Below are 12,790 nucleotides of genomic sequence, written 5' to 3'. Positions count from 1 at the left end.
CTCCGCAACACCAAATCCACCTCTTCAACTCCCCCTTTACCTGCCGATCCCTCCGCAACTTTTGAACAATCGTCGCGGAATCACCATGTCGGCTGCCCAGCTTCTCAACCCCAAGGCCGAGTCGCGGGTGCGCTCCAAATCCCCCGTCGCCAACTCCCCAAGCTAACCGTCTGCAGAGGCGCGGCGAGGCCTTGAAGGTCAACATCTCGGCCGGAGAGGGCCTTCAGCAGGTACGAATCTTCAAACATGTCCAAAATTCTCCAGACTAATTGGAGCAGGTCCTCGCCTCCAACCTCGGACCCCGCGGTACCCTGAAGATGTGAGACTCGCGCCCGACCCAGACGCAACATGTACTGATGGGACAGGTTGGTCGATGGCTCTGGCCAGATCAAGCTCACCAAGGATGGAAGCGTCCTCCTCAAGGAGATGCAAATCCAAAACCCTACCGCCGTCATGATTGCAAGAGCCGCCACCGCCCAGGACGACATTACAGGAGATGGCACAACTTCGGTAGTCTTGATGGTTGGTGAGCTGCTAAAGCAGGCAGAGAGGTACATTTCAGAAGGCCTGCACCCGAGGGTGATAACAGACGGCTACGAGCAGGCCAAGACGGAGGCTCTCAAGTTCCTGGACCAGTTCAAGCTCCAAAAGGAGGTCGACCGCGAGCTGCTGCTGTCCGTCGCAAGGACTTCGCTCTCCACCAAGCTCAACAGCACCCTCGCCGAACAGCTCACTCCGGACATTGTCGATGCCGTCCTCGCCATCTACAACCCTCCCGCGACGCCGGACCTCCACATGGTTGAAATCATGACCATGCAACACCGCACCGCCGCCGACACGCAACTCATCAGGGGTCTGGCGCTCGACCACGGTGCCAGACATCCGGACATGCCCAAGTTTGTCGAGAACGCGCACATCCTCACCCTCAACGTCAGCTTGGAGTACGAAAAGTCGGAAATCAACTCGGGCTTCTTTTACTCGAGCGCCGACCAGCGTGACAAGCTCGTGGCCAGTGAGAGAAAATTTGTCGACGACAAGCTGAGGAAGATTGTCGAGTTGAAGAAGGAGGTCTGCGGCGACGACCCGAAAAAGGGCTTTGTGGTCATCAACCAAAAGGGCATCGATCCGATGAGCTTGGATGTTTTGGTCAAGAATGGCATCTTTGCGCTGCGCCGGGCCAAGAGGAGGAACATGGAGCGGTTGCAGCTGATTTGCGGTGGTTCTTCGATGAATAGTGTGGAGGACCTCACTCCGGACGTGCTGGGCTGGGCCGGCAAGGTTTACGAGCACCAGCTCGGCGAGGAAAAGTACACCTTTGTCGTACGTTCAGACCTCACGCGACAACCCACATAGGCTAACCGATCACAGGAAGACGTCAAGGAACCCAAGTCGGTAACGCTCCTGATCAAGGGACCCAACGCGCACACGATTGCGCAGGTCAAGGACGCCGTCCGTGATGGACTGAGGAGCGTCTACAACATGATTGTCGACAAGAGCGTGGTGCCTGGAGGCGGTGCGTTCCAGGTTGCATGCGCAGAACACTTGAAGAGCGATGCTTTCAGGAAGCAGGTCAAGGGCAAGGCTCGGTACGGAGTGGAGGCCTTTGCCGAGGGTCTTTTGGTCATTCCCAAGACCCTGGCTGCCAACTCGGGTCACGACATTCAAGACGCCTGTAAGTTGTGATTGTCCGGTGGCACCACATTTGCTAATACAGATTCAGTGGCCGAGCTCCAAGACGAGCACGCGGCTGGCAACGTCGTTGGACTCGACCTCAACTCTGGCGAGGCCATGGACCCCATCCAGGCGGGCGTGTACGACTCGTTCCGCGTCATCCGCAACGCGATTGCATCCAGCACGGGCATCGCGTCGAACCTGCTGCTCTGCGACGAGATGCTCAAGGCACGGCAAATGGGTCGCGCACCAGACCCGGCTGCAGGCGAGTAGAGGATTTAGTGGGGGTCGATGTATGTGTAACATAAGGGGGCCAAAAGGATTGTAGGGGGTTATCTCATCTGCAGGGGTGTGGCGAGCACATGCGGCGTAGAAAAAATAACAATGATATATCAACATGGTGAAGGACAGACGAGAAACAATGCTCTCGGCTTTTCCTCTGTCGCTTTTTGATGTGTTTCTGCCCAGCCCGGCCACCATTTAGCCGGATGACTGACAATGTGGATGACAGCTGGGGATAGGAGGGGTCTTGAGCACGCGACCTATCGACTTTTGGATGATTGACAAATGGTGGAGGCTTTGGATGAGGTACAAACATTATTCGACAACCGTTGGCCAACTTTTTAATACGACAACTTCCTTTTCGTCGAAACACCAGCAGGCGTTCGGCCAAGAGCTTGGCGGTTTATTAGCAGCAAGACAATTGAGCTTAAGTCATGCATCCCACACCCAACCACCCTGGCAAGCAACTTGGACATTCGACGTCCTGTCCACCTGTCCTCCCGCTCGTCCTCCAGCCGTAACTTGCGAACCGATGCTGCCCTTGCATACCATTTTCCCCTTGCGAACACCCGGACGACCGCCGACCTGATCCAAGCTCCGCTTCAGCTGTGGCTACATGTGCATTCCTCTCCCGACTCGACGACCCCAGCTCTCGCAAACTTAGTTGGGTACAATGCTTCGTTACCGTCGCTATCGCGTCTTTGTCGCCTTTGCCGTCCTCACCGTCCTCCTGCTGTTCCACTTTGCCGGCTCCGACTCGTGGTCAGCAAGCTTCAAGGTCCCCACCGGCGACCAAGCTCCAATAGGCGGAAATGCGCCTTCTTCTGAGAAGCAGCCCGACGTCCTCAATGCCCCGCCACCCGGTCCCTTTGCAAAAGAATCAAAGAAACCCGACGTCTCGGTCCCTGCTGCTGAGCGCCCCAAGGATCCCGTAAAGCCGCCCAAACCCTCGAATACTGAGAGGCCGTTACAGAAGAAGCCGCCGGGACAGGGCACTGGCGACGATACCGATGCCCTCGAGGCAGACACCGCCAAGACAATTGCTCCGCCTAGTAAAGGCAAGACGGAGCAGAGCAAGGACAAGACTGCAGAGGCCAAGGCCAAGGCACACCCATATGATGAGGACAGTACCCTTGCGGGTGTCAATGACGACCAAGTCAAGCTCCCGTCCGAGGTGTCCGAGGGCAGGAAGGAGGCCATCCACGAGCCTTCGCCGACTGCCATCCACTGGGTCAAGCAAGAGGAGCACTTCCCTGTCGACGAGCTCATTTCGCTGCCCACCGCAAGACCCCATCCCATGCCGAGGATCCAGGCCAAATCGTTCCCCAAAGAAACGGCAGAGGACAAGCGCGAGCGCGAAGCCAAGCTGATGACGATCAAGGAAGCCTTTACGTTTACCTGGGCCAACTACAAGAAGTACGCTTGGACATCCGACGAGCTGAAGCCCGTGTCGAACGGCAGTAGGAATCCGTTTGCGGGCTGGCGGGCTACCTTGGTCGACTCGCTCGATTCCCTCTGGCTCATGGACCTCAAAGCCGAGTTTGAAGAGGCCGTCGAGGCCGTCGGCGAGATTGACTTTACGACGAGCTTCCGCAAGGACATTCCGCTGTTCGAGACGGTCATTCGCTACCTGGGTGGCTTGGTTGGCGCCTATGATCTCAGCGGTCACAAGTACAGTGTTTTGCTGCAAAAGGCGGTCGAGCTGGCCGAGATATTAATGGGCGCTTTTGACACGCCGAACCGCATGCCCATTACCTTTTACTACTGGATGCCGTAGGTTTTGTTAAATAATCATCGCTCATGTGCTAACCTCGTCAGAACGTATGCTGCGAATCCGCATCGAGCCGGTACTCGCGTTGTGCTTGCAGAGCTTGGATCGCTCAATCTAGAATTCACGCGGCTGGCTCAATTGACCAAGGAGGACAAGTACTACGACGCCATTGCCCGCATCACGAATGCCTTCAAGGAGTGGGATGACACCCTGGTTCCTGGGCTCTGGCCCGTCCATGTCGACGCTTCTGGTTGCAAGCTGGCCACCCAAACGAGGCCCAAAGGTCCGTCGACTGGCGACAAATCGACCAGCGACAAAGTCAGTGCCTCGAACAAGGCGGACAAGGAGAAGACGCCGGATCCGCAGCGCTTCAACATTAAGAACCCAGTCCCAGATGACCTGCACGATGATTTGCTCGTCAAACGCCTGGCTAGAAGACAAATGGACGACCCTACATCCGTGGCCAAGACGGAGAAGATCAAAGAAAAAGAGTCGGACGAGCTGGGCGCTGATGGTGCCGTCGGCTCAAAAACGTCAATGAGCAAAAAGCCCTCTTCGGACTTGGCTGCCTCCGCAGCCAAGGCGTCGCAATCGGCCCAGTGTATTCCGCAAGGGCTAATGCCAAACAACCCCGAAGGTCCCCAGACCTTTACAATTGGCGGCATGGCAGACTCGACGTACGAGTACTTGCCCAAAGAATTTGTCCTCTTGGGCGGACATGTGCCAGAGTACCGCGACCTCTACCTCAAAGCCATGGACTCGGTCAAGCAAAACCTCCTCTTCCGGCCCAACGTCCCCGAGGACGGCTCGCAGATGCTCTTTGCCGGCTCCCTCACCATCAACAGCGCCCGCGTCGGCCGCGAGCCCATCCTCAAGAGCGAAGGCGCGCACCTGACGTGCTTCGCCGGCGCCATGTTCGCCTACGGCGCGCGCCTGTTCAACCGCGACGACGACCTGCGCATCGGCGAGGAGCTGACCCAGGGCTGCGTGTGGGCCTACAACGTCACAAATACGGGCGTCATGCCCGAGTCCTTCATCCTGTCGGCCTGCGACTCCCTCAAGGGCTGCGAGTGGAACGAAACCCAGTGGCACCAAGAGCTCGACCCCTATGCCGACGCTCGCCAGGAGACCTACCGCCGCCAGATGGCAAAGTACAGGCAGCAGGTAAAGGAGGCAAAGGCAAAGGCTAGCGGCGCCCCCGAGGCGACTGTTGTGCCAGAGACCCAGACCCCCGGCCCGACGCCGACCAGCTCAAAGGTCTTGACGAAGCAGAAGAGCATCGATAGGCGTGCGCCCATTGATGATGTGGAGCTCGACGTGCCGCCGGCCGTCAAGCACGCCCTTCCGGCGTCAAAGACGGACAAGTACACGGACGACAATCCCGAAGTCAAGAAGGGCAAGGGCCGACTGGGTGACGCCAAGAGCGAGGGTAGCGACAGCAAAGACTCGAGCAAAGGCGACGGCAACAAGGCCAGCGCAAGCAAAACCACCTACAGCTCAGCCCACGAGCCGGCATCATACGAGGTCGACGATGCCGACAACGATCCAGAGTTCGACGAGCAGGCCGTCCTGAATGACCCCGCCACGGCCCACATCTGGAAACCGACCAAGCCCCTCTCCCATGCTGAGTACGTGGCCAAGCGCATCGAGGAGGAGCGGCTGCCCAAGGGCTTTTTGAATATTCAGGCGCGGCACTTTTTGCTGAGGTGAGTTCGCCATCTCCCTCCCCTTTCTCCCCCCTCTTCTCCCATCCCCCCAACTCGATCTTTCTCCCCACTAACCCCGCCTCCCCCTAGACCCGAAGCCATCGAATCCGTCTTCTACCTGTACCGCATCAGCGGCGACGCCTACTGGCGCGAAGCCGGCTGGCGCATGTTCGAGGGCATCCAAGCCCACTGCCGCGCAGCGTACGGGTACAGCGCCATCGACGACGTCACCAAAACGGCTCCGACCCAGCGCGACGAGATGGAGAGCTTTTGGCTTGCGGAGACGCTCAAGTATTTTTGGTTGTTGTTTGAGGATGAGGATGTCCTCAGTTTGGATCAGTGGGTTTTGAATACAGAGGCCCATGCGTTTAGGCGGGGGGATGCGTAGAGTGTTGAGGGGGGGGAGACGGGGGTAAGGGGGATGACTTTTAACCAGTGCCGCTGCTGCCTCGCGCGGGGCTTTTGCGTAGGATGGGATGAGTGAGGATGAGACCTACGGATGGACGGGAAACGGCGTTTTGATCATTTTGGCGTTTTTTGTTGGTTCGTTTTGGTTTTTGGATGGATGGGACGGATGGGGGGCCCTGAGGCTACGTTACGGATAGCGATAAGACTATTTTTACTTTCTTTTGTTTGCTCGCCCTTCCTCCGAGAGATGGAGGAGACCCTGGTTTAACTTACTCACCTACCTCTGCGTTCTTGAGGTCCTTGCGTCGCTTGTGCTGTGGATTGGTGGATTGGACATGCGACTGAGTGTCTTTGTCGTTCGTCGTGGTTAAACCAAACTCGGAACTGATGGATCGAAGCAAATGCGAGCAGCGACGTAGATTGAATGGATTGGATGAATCGTAGGCAGGCAGGCAGGCAGGCAGGCAGGCAGGCAGGCAGGTAAAGGCAAGCCAAGGCAAGCTACGTCTCCGTCGTCGTGTTGGTCATTGAGACTGACTTGCAAAGAGACTATGTAGGGGAGGAAGAAGGGGTAGGGGTAGTAGGGTTTGCAGACGACATGTTGCTGTTGGTGTTGAATAGAGATGAGAAGATGACGAGAAGGGGAAGGGGTAGTAGTGATTGTGCTGCCGCAGCATTTCTCATCTCCATCCTCTTCTCTTCGTCTCTCGCCATCCGTCCCTGTGTTGTCGTTGCTGGTGGAAAGGATGAGTTGGGATGAGGTGGGACGAGATGGAATGGGACGGACTTGGAGTAGGGCTGGGCTGGGCTGGGCTGGGCGGCGACGTGTTGGTGGATCGGTCGAATTGCTTCGTTTCTTTCTTTCCTTGCTTTCCGGTTTCCTGTATTCAAGAGCATACATGTTTGGTAGGTAATCTACATGTAGGCTTGAGTACGACGAGACGTGAATGGATGGATGGGTGGGCCCAGACTGAGACGGCTGCGGAGGGAGCAGCCGTTGGAATAATGTGATAGGAGTGATGGGATTTTGCAACATTGTAGCGGGCCGGCAATGGGTGTGTTTGATTGTTTGATTGTTTGTCACTCTCTCCCGAGACCGCGAAGAAAAGGAAACCAGCAGTGGCGCTTTTAAAACCCCACCCGCAAGCTTCTCGAGGAGCAGAGACGCTTGGTTCGAAAACTCCCCCCTCCCCGTAGTACGCATGCTCTTCGAACTTGGTACAATGCATCGGCATGCCTGCCTGCCTCCCCAACTCCTCACAACTCCTCCGTCTCCGCCGACGCCCTCACCAACCTCACCTTCTCGCCCGCATCAAATACAGCCTCGCCCTGCTGCAGCGCGTGCACGAGCAGCGGCAGCGCCGCGTCGCCAAAGTCTGCGGCGCTTCGCACGCCGTCCAGGTCCTCGGCCAGCTCGCGCGTCACCCGCCGCAGGTACCAGCTGGGGAAGGCGGCGGCGGCCGAGGCGGTCGACGTCGGCTGTGAGAAGGCTGTGGCGTGTGGGTTGGGCTGGGACGAGGAAGCTGCTGATGATGATGGTGATGGGGATGGGGAGGGTGAGGCCGGAGCGGTGTGTTTGCTGGGAGTGGGATGCTGTGCGTGTTAGAATGTGGCTTAAGTGAGAGAGCGGCGCGTGCGCTTACAGTCGTGGTGCTGGTGGTGGACGCTGCGGCGTTTTTGGAGAGTTTGGCCTTTTTGGCCGCGGGTTGCGCGGGGACGGTGTCGGCTTCGCTCTCGCTGCTATCGCTGCTGCTGGCGTCGCTGCTCGAGCTCGAGGAGACGGCTAGAGAAATTTGTGAGAGTCTGGACTTGAGCTGGCAGAATGAAGGAGCACTGAATGAGAGAAGAGACGGAGACGGAGACGGTTGACATGTCGATATTCCCAGACACGAAAATGGCGGACGAGAGAAAGTTTGGAGATGGATGACGAGATTTTTGGAAATAGACGAAGGACACTGGAGCGAAGCACAGTGAAGAGACTGAGAGAAGAGGGGAAAAAGAAAGGAGACCAAAAGAAAGACGAATAGAGCCAGAGCGCGAAATCGATCCAGTCTTACCTGCAGTCCGAACTTTCCTGGCCCTGCGCCTGGCCGGCTTGGCTTTTGCGGGCTTTGCTGCCATGGCGAGCGTTTGATGAGAGTACACAGCGGGGTTGGCAAATGAAGAGAAGCTCTGAGCTTTTGACGCGGTTTTATGTTGAGAGTGCGAGTGAGAGTGCGAGTGTGTTGTGATGTTGAGGTGGGTGGTCGCTAGCGGAAAAGAAGAGAGGTTGTGAGCGAGTCACGCTAGTGCCAGTTTTGGCCGCGCGTGACTCGGGCCGTCTCCAAAACACTAACACGTCCCTTCGGCTTCCCATCCTTCCTGCATCAACACTTTCAACCTGGACATGATGGCACCTTGCAGCTCATGACCACCCTTCATGATGTCTTTTTCATTTGTCTCCGGCTACTCTCCTCATGTATCGGCTGCGAGACTTTGTACTAGCAAAATTGTGGCACGCGATGACAACTTCTCTCCTCGTCGTGCTCGCATCCTGCCAACGCTACAACGTGTGCTCTTGCAGGTCCTCTCCTTCACACTCATTCAGCATCCACTGTCGTCCGGATCTTTCGATTCTTGAATCGCCGCCACGCCCACCAGCAGTACAGCGTCATCAAAGTCAGCGGAACGGTGACAGCAGGCAGAATCCACCATTGCGAAGAAAAGAAAATTTTTGTGTTTGACGAGCTTGGCCGGTCCGGTCCCACGACAAAGTTCGTCCCGAAAATTGTCTGCCAACAGAAATCAGCTACTATCAGAAATGGTTGATATAGGAATTACTGACCGCCACAAACGTGCCTGGGAGGAATATCATCGTCACAATGGAGATTGTGCTCATCGAGGCGCTTTCGAGCATGGCGTGCTTCGCCATTCTGGACGTGGACATGGCGTTTTTCTACTCGTGTCAGATCGTGTCCCTTGGGGAGTCATCGGCAATCTTACCAGATCTATCAAGCGCTCTCCTCTCCGTCCAATGTCCTCCATTGAACTTTTTATGTGCCTGACCTGATCCTCCAGCAGGTCAAGTTCTCCTTCCACTCGGAAAAACAAATTGTCGCGCCCATCGGGATCCCGACTGTTCTTCACCAGGCGATAGAACAAGTCATGGTGTTTGCGGAGTCTACTGATGATGGCGATGATGCTCTGGAGCTGGATGGAATCCTGATCAATGTTTGCCACGGTAAGATGTAAGGCTCTTGGATTGATTCCTTCCGGGTTGTCGTCTACCAACACACGCTGCAACCGGTTAATCGAGTGTCGCAGGACTCTGGCCGCATTACTGTAAAACTGCGTCGTAGACTTGATGTGGAACAAGGTCAATGTAAAAGGATTGTCGGCCAAGGACGAAGTGTCGGGATGTGTGGCGACCTCCTTCAATTTATCCGTCACTTCAACTTGTTACTTCACAGGCAGGTCATTGTAGGATCGATACTTGAGCAGAACCAGCGACTTGCCCGTCTTTGTGTTGAAGTGCGTCACAACGGTCATTCTCAAATCGGCATCCGTCATTCTTGGGCGGATGAACGCCCTCGCCCGTATCGCGTACCAGAATTCTTCCACGCAAAATTAGCATCTTCACAAAAGTGGCAGGGAGATCCATTCACAGAGACCCGAGACCTCTCCACTTTTGCAGAACGACAAACGGGACCCAAAGGTCTGTTCCTGTCCTCTGATGTGTGATGCGGCATCTGGAGCTACATGGTACTTGCTCAGTATTTTCAAAAGCGTCTCTTGCGTGATATTCATCTCAGAGTTGGTCTTGCTCTGGATCGGAAACGGAAGCATATCGTTTTGCCAATCCCCACCCAGGAAGTTGTCCCAGTATAAGTTTGTCAGATCTTTTTTGACGGAGCGCAAGAATTCATATTGTGCCGTGGGTTCAAGCACAATGAAGCGCACTTTTGGCTGCTCTTCTGCCTTAAAAAGTTGGTACACATTTAGCTTTTGTTCAGAAAATTCTTCAAAAGCTTTACCTCGAGCAGCTCTGATATTTTCCCATCATCGCAATAGCGCGCTTGTGCTGGGTGGCTCTCAAACTGGTCGATGACTAACACATTGGACGACGCAGCATATTTTTCCAATCTCCAAGAGTTAGAAGGCGCAGTGAGTGTCTGCTGGCAGCGGGTGCCATCGTCGAATCCAGCTACGTAAGAAGGGTCATCGAATGGATAGGTGGAAGTGTCGGGGACGAACTTCATGGCGGAAGATCTAGAGACCGTGGAAAGAAAATGCTCTCGGAGTAAGCTAGGCGTCATATATATCTCTCGGCCATCGGTTGAAGTCAGTCCCAAAGGAATCTGGGAGGTGCATCAGGCTGTGCCTCTCGCTACTCTATGCCTGTCTCGGCAGTGTCCGCTGTCGTATAGCCACGTCAGCGCCACAAGAAGGCTTAGATGTGAAGAAACAAACGAAAAGAAAGGCTGCACAGTGTTGCGAATAATATTTTAGCCCTAAGGCTGTACAAAAATCTTATCTGTAGGCAGGAGCTTTCAGCCTTGTCGACTGGGACGGTCAGCGATCCGATTCGGTCACTCTGGCTGCATTATCGCATTGCACTGGCTGCAACCTACGTAACCTGGTCGATGCACTTGACTCTCGAGTTCCTGCTTGGTCGTGAAGTCCCTGCGATGATTTTCATTCCAGCCACGACCAGACCGAACAGTGCGTGAGTGCTCGAGCATCCCTTGCCTGCAAGACGCACTGGTGGCCTACGGCAGATCTTTCTCAGCCACCCACCGTGTGTGTCGCTCGAAATCTTCTCGTTCCTCTCCTTCGAAGTGTTCCAATCCCATCTTTCTAAAACGTGCAAAAACCTCACACGCGCCCTCGTAGTTCTCGTGTGAAACCCAGCCATCACGCTGGACGATGCCACTCAAAGTGTCCCACAAGTCCGCCACCGCGTTCCAATCTTCGGCGCCGTCTGCGTTTGCTTGGAGCTCCTCTGCCGTCATTTCGATAGGACAGGGGATCTCTTCGTTGATTTCGTTCCAGTATCTACGGAGAATGCGTCAGTCATGTCTTCAAGTGGATAATGGATTGCAGATACCGGGCTACTCGTATCAGACATTGTCTGAGGGCAATCAGGTCTTCATCCCATGTGTTCGAGGCCCAAGCCACAGTTTGCTGCAACAATTTTCCACAGGGCGTCTTGAAGGCTTCATCTAGCGTCGGGTTCTCCCGCGCAGTCTTCTCTTGGTATTCCACCACGATGATGGACTTTTCGATATTCATCCGGACCACCGCTTTCTCGTCCTCGTCTTCCATGGTGTCGTACCCTTCCGGAACGCTGAGCGTGAGTTCACCGGCGTAGGACACGAGGCGAGGATGACGCGCCTGGAACAGGAGAGGACCGGCCCATGCCCCCTGCCAATCAATCACCGAGCTGATTTTGCCGTCCTGCACGAACAGGTTGGCCGTGCCCGAGTCGGAATGCCATATGGTCGACCGCGAGATGTCTCGGTTTCTCGGCAGCATCGCGTCCACGACCGCTTCGAACCTCCTATAAAGCCCAATGTGGACGCTCGGGTCGTTCTCGATTTTGCGGGGCAAAAGCTGTATCTCTGTCCTCCGGGGTGCTCGACCAGCATGATGGCTCAGCCAAGCGATTTCGCGGTGCGCGATGGCTTTGAGGTAGTCCTCTGGTCTTGTCCCTTTTCACCTTCAGCTCTTGACTCGCTCGGTGTTCAGAGTAGGGCATTACTCACATGGACCTCGATCAATATCTATCCGGGCACGCTCGTCTTTCCAAAAGTCTTCGTCGACGACGGGACCGATGACGAATCTGCGCTCAACATCTTCTTTCAGCTGCTGCGGTAAGCTCCCTGCGACTTTGAACTTTTCGCACTTTGGACAAGCGTCTTGAGCGTGGTAAAGGTTGCCGTAGCTGAGAAACGGGGCTTGTCAGCGCTATGCAGAATCTGGACGATGGAAAAAACCGACCGCGAGAAAGACAATGAGAGAAGCTTCTTTTCAATTCCAATCACCTCGTCCACAATTGCCTCTTTTTCGTAAATGCTCATATCGTCCCAGACAGTGAAGAGCGGAACGCCGACCGCCTCCTCCGTCAACATGTACTCCGACTGCACGGGGTTTTCGGCGTCACCCTGCCAGCCCAACACTTTTGGGACCGGGATGTCAAGGACCGTTCGAGCCTGCAACCTCGTCGTCAGTTCCTCAGCAAGCGGAGGTATTGGTCGCATTGCATGCCTACCAGGTCGATTGCTGCTACTTCAGAAGCCATCATTCTGGACTGCGCCTGAGAGACGGGCCTCGGGATGCGGGCAATGACGGACGCGCCGTTGTCCATGGCAAGGCGAAAAACCCTGTTGGAGCCGCCCTCTGCGAGTTTGGAAATCGAGACACACTTCTCCGCGCCGACTTTTTTAGCCGCAGCTTTTTGCAGCTCGGGCACGTTGAAGCGTTTGTAGCGCTCGCGAAGCCGCTTTTCCTCGTTCCAGAGCCAGCGCCCGGCGTCGTAGCGAAAGAGATGCTCAAAGTCTGGGGCTGTCTTGGTCGCTTTGCCTTGGATGCGGCCGTTGAGGTATTTGATGAAGATATGCGATGCGCGTCGTCTTTGCTGCGGACGCGGTAGTCGGAGGGAGGGCTGGAGGATCGTGCGCAAGCGCATCTTAACTCGACTCCCACAAGTGTTGTTGGACAAGGTATTGGAGGCGCGCGCTGGGCATAAGGAGGGTTAAGACACCAATGACGTCCAGAATGAATGACTCAGATCGTCGTAGACAGCAGTGCGATTGCTTGTTCCTGGAGTCGGCGAAGTCCGGAGTCTGTTGCCGCAGTGATCGTCGCCTGCAAACACCTTGAATTTCCGTCGAGGTTACACAAGGCTATATGTCCCGCGGGATCCCTCCGCAGTCTGCTTTCTGAGTAGAAGAACATGATTTGTATTCCGAGT

At 55.6% G+C, this 12,790-nt stretch overlaps 5 protein-coding genes across 5 annotated transcripts; 2 read left to right on the top strand and 3 right to left on the bottom strand.

The window, feature by feature from the left end:
* Positions 1 to 85: 85 nt before the first annotated feature.
* Positions 86 to 1,944, top strand: BKA78DRAFT_349436 (T-complex protein 1 subunit zeta; the record flags this gene model as incomplete). The annotated part of the gene is made up of 6 exons (XM_066890808.1): positions 86 to 127; positions 177 to 230; positions 279 to 319; positions 366 to 1,320; positions 1,369 to 1,672; positions 1,721 to 1,944. 6 exons carry the CDS (start codon positions 86 to 88, stop codon positions 1,942 to 1,944), a joined length of 1,620 nt encoding a protein of 539 aa, XP_066747222.1.
* A 682-nt stretch (positions 1,945 to 2,626) lies between these two features.
* BKA78DRAFT_292081 (glycosyl hydrolase family 47-domain-containing protein) lies at positions 2,627 to 5,818 on the top strand (the record flags this gene model as incomplete). Its single annotated transcript, XM_066885995.1, has 3 exons — positions 2,627 to 3,726; positions 3,772 to 5,430; positions 5,521 to 5,818. The coding sequence occupies 3 exons, from the start codon at positions 2,627 to 2,629 to the stop codon at positions 5,816 to 5,818; spliced, it is 3,057 nt and encodes a 1,018-aa protein (XP_066747221.1).
* Positions 5,819 to 6,849: 1,031 nt separating this feature from the next.
* Positions 6,850 to 8,245, bottom strand: BKA78DRAFT_304493 (uncharacterized protein). Its single transcript, XM_066887627.1, has 3 exons — positions 7,896 to 8,245; positions 7,482 to 7,621; positions 6,850 to 7,431 (listed from the first exon to the last, which is right to left on the bottom strand). Exons 1-3 carry the CDS (start codon positions 7,957 to 7,959, stop codon positions 7,096 to 7,098), a joined length of 540 nt encoding a protein of 179 aa, XP_066747220.1. The 5' UTR covers positions 7,960 to 8,245; the 3' UTR covers positions 6,850 to 7,095.
* Positions 8,246 to 8,417: 172 nt separating this feature from the next.
* On the bottom strand, positions 8,418 to 10,076 carry BKA78DRAFT_349433 (uncharacterized protein; the record flags this gene model as incomplete). The annotated part of the gene is made up of 6 exons (XM_066890807.1): positions 8,418 to 8,609; positions 8,663 to 8,773; positions 8,821 to 9,249; positions 9,286 to 9,431; positions 9,522 to 9,795; positions 9,852 to 10,076. The coding sequence occupies 6 exons, from the start codon at positions 10,074 to 10,076 to the stop codon at positions 8,418 to 8,420; spliced, it is 1,377 nt and encodes a 458-aa protein (XP_066747219.1).
* Positions 10,077 to 10,298: 222 nt separating this feature from the next.
* Positions 10,299 to 12,789, bottom strand: BKA78DRAFT_304487 (kinase-like domain-containing protein). The gene is made up of 5 exons (XM_066887626.1): positions 12,089 to 12,789; positions 11,818 to 12,029; positions 11,583 to 11,761; positions 10,925 to 11,528; positions 10,299 to 10,872 (listed from the first exon to the last, which is right to left on the bottom strand). The coding sequence occupies exons 1-5, from the start codon at positions 12,503 to 12,505 to the stop codon at positions 10,587 to 10,589; spliced, it is 1,698 nt and encodes a 565-aa protein (XP_066747218.1). The 5' UTR covers positions 12,506 to 12,789; the 3' UTR covers positions 10,299 to 10,586.
* Between the last annotated feature and the right edge of the window lies 1 nt (position 12,790).

This window comes from Phyllosticta capitalensis (assembly GCF_038381095.1).
Source record: "Phyllosticta capitalensis strain CBS 128856 chromosome Unknown BKA78scaffold_2, whole genome shotgun sequence".
Lineage (NCBI taxonomy): Eukaryota > Fungi > Ascomycota > Dothideomycetes > Botryosphaeriales > Phyllostictaceae > Phyllosticta > Phyllosticta capitalensis.
Note: the sequence above shows the minus strand (reverse complement) of the source record. Positions and strands in the feature narration are given on the sequence as shown.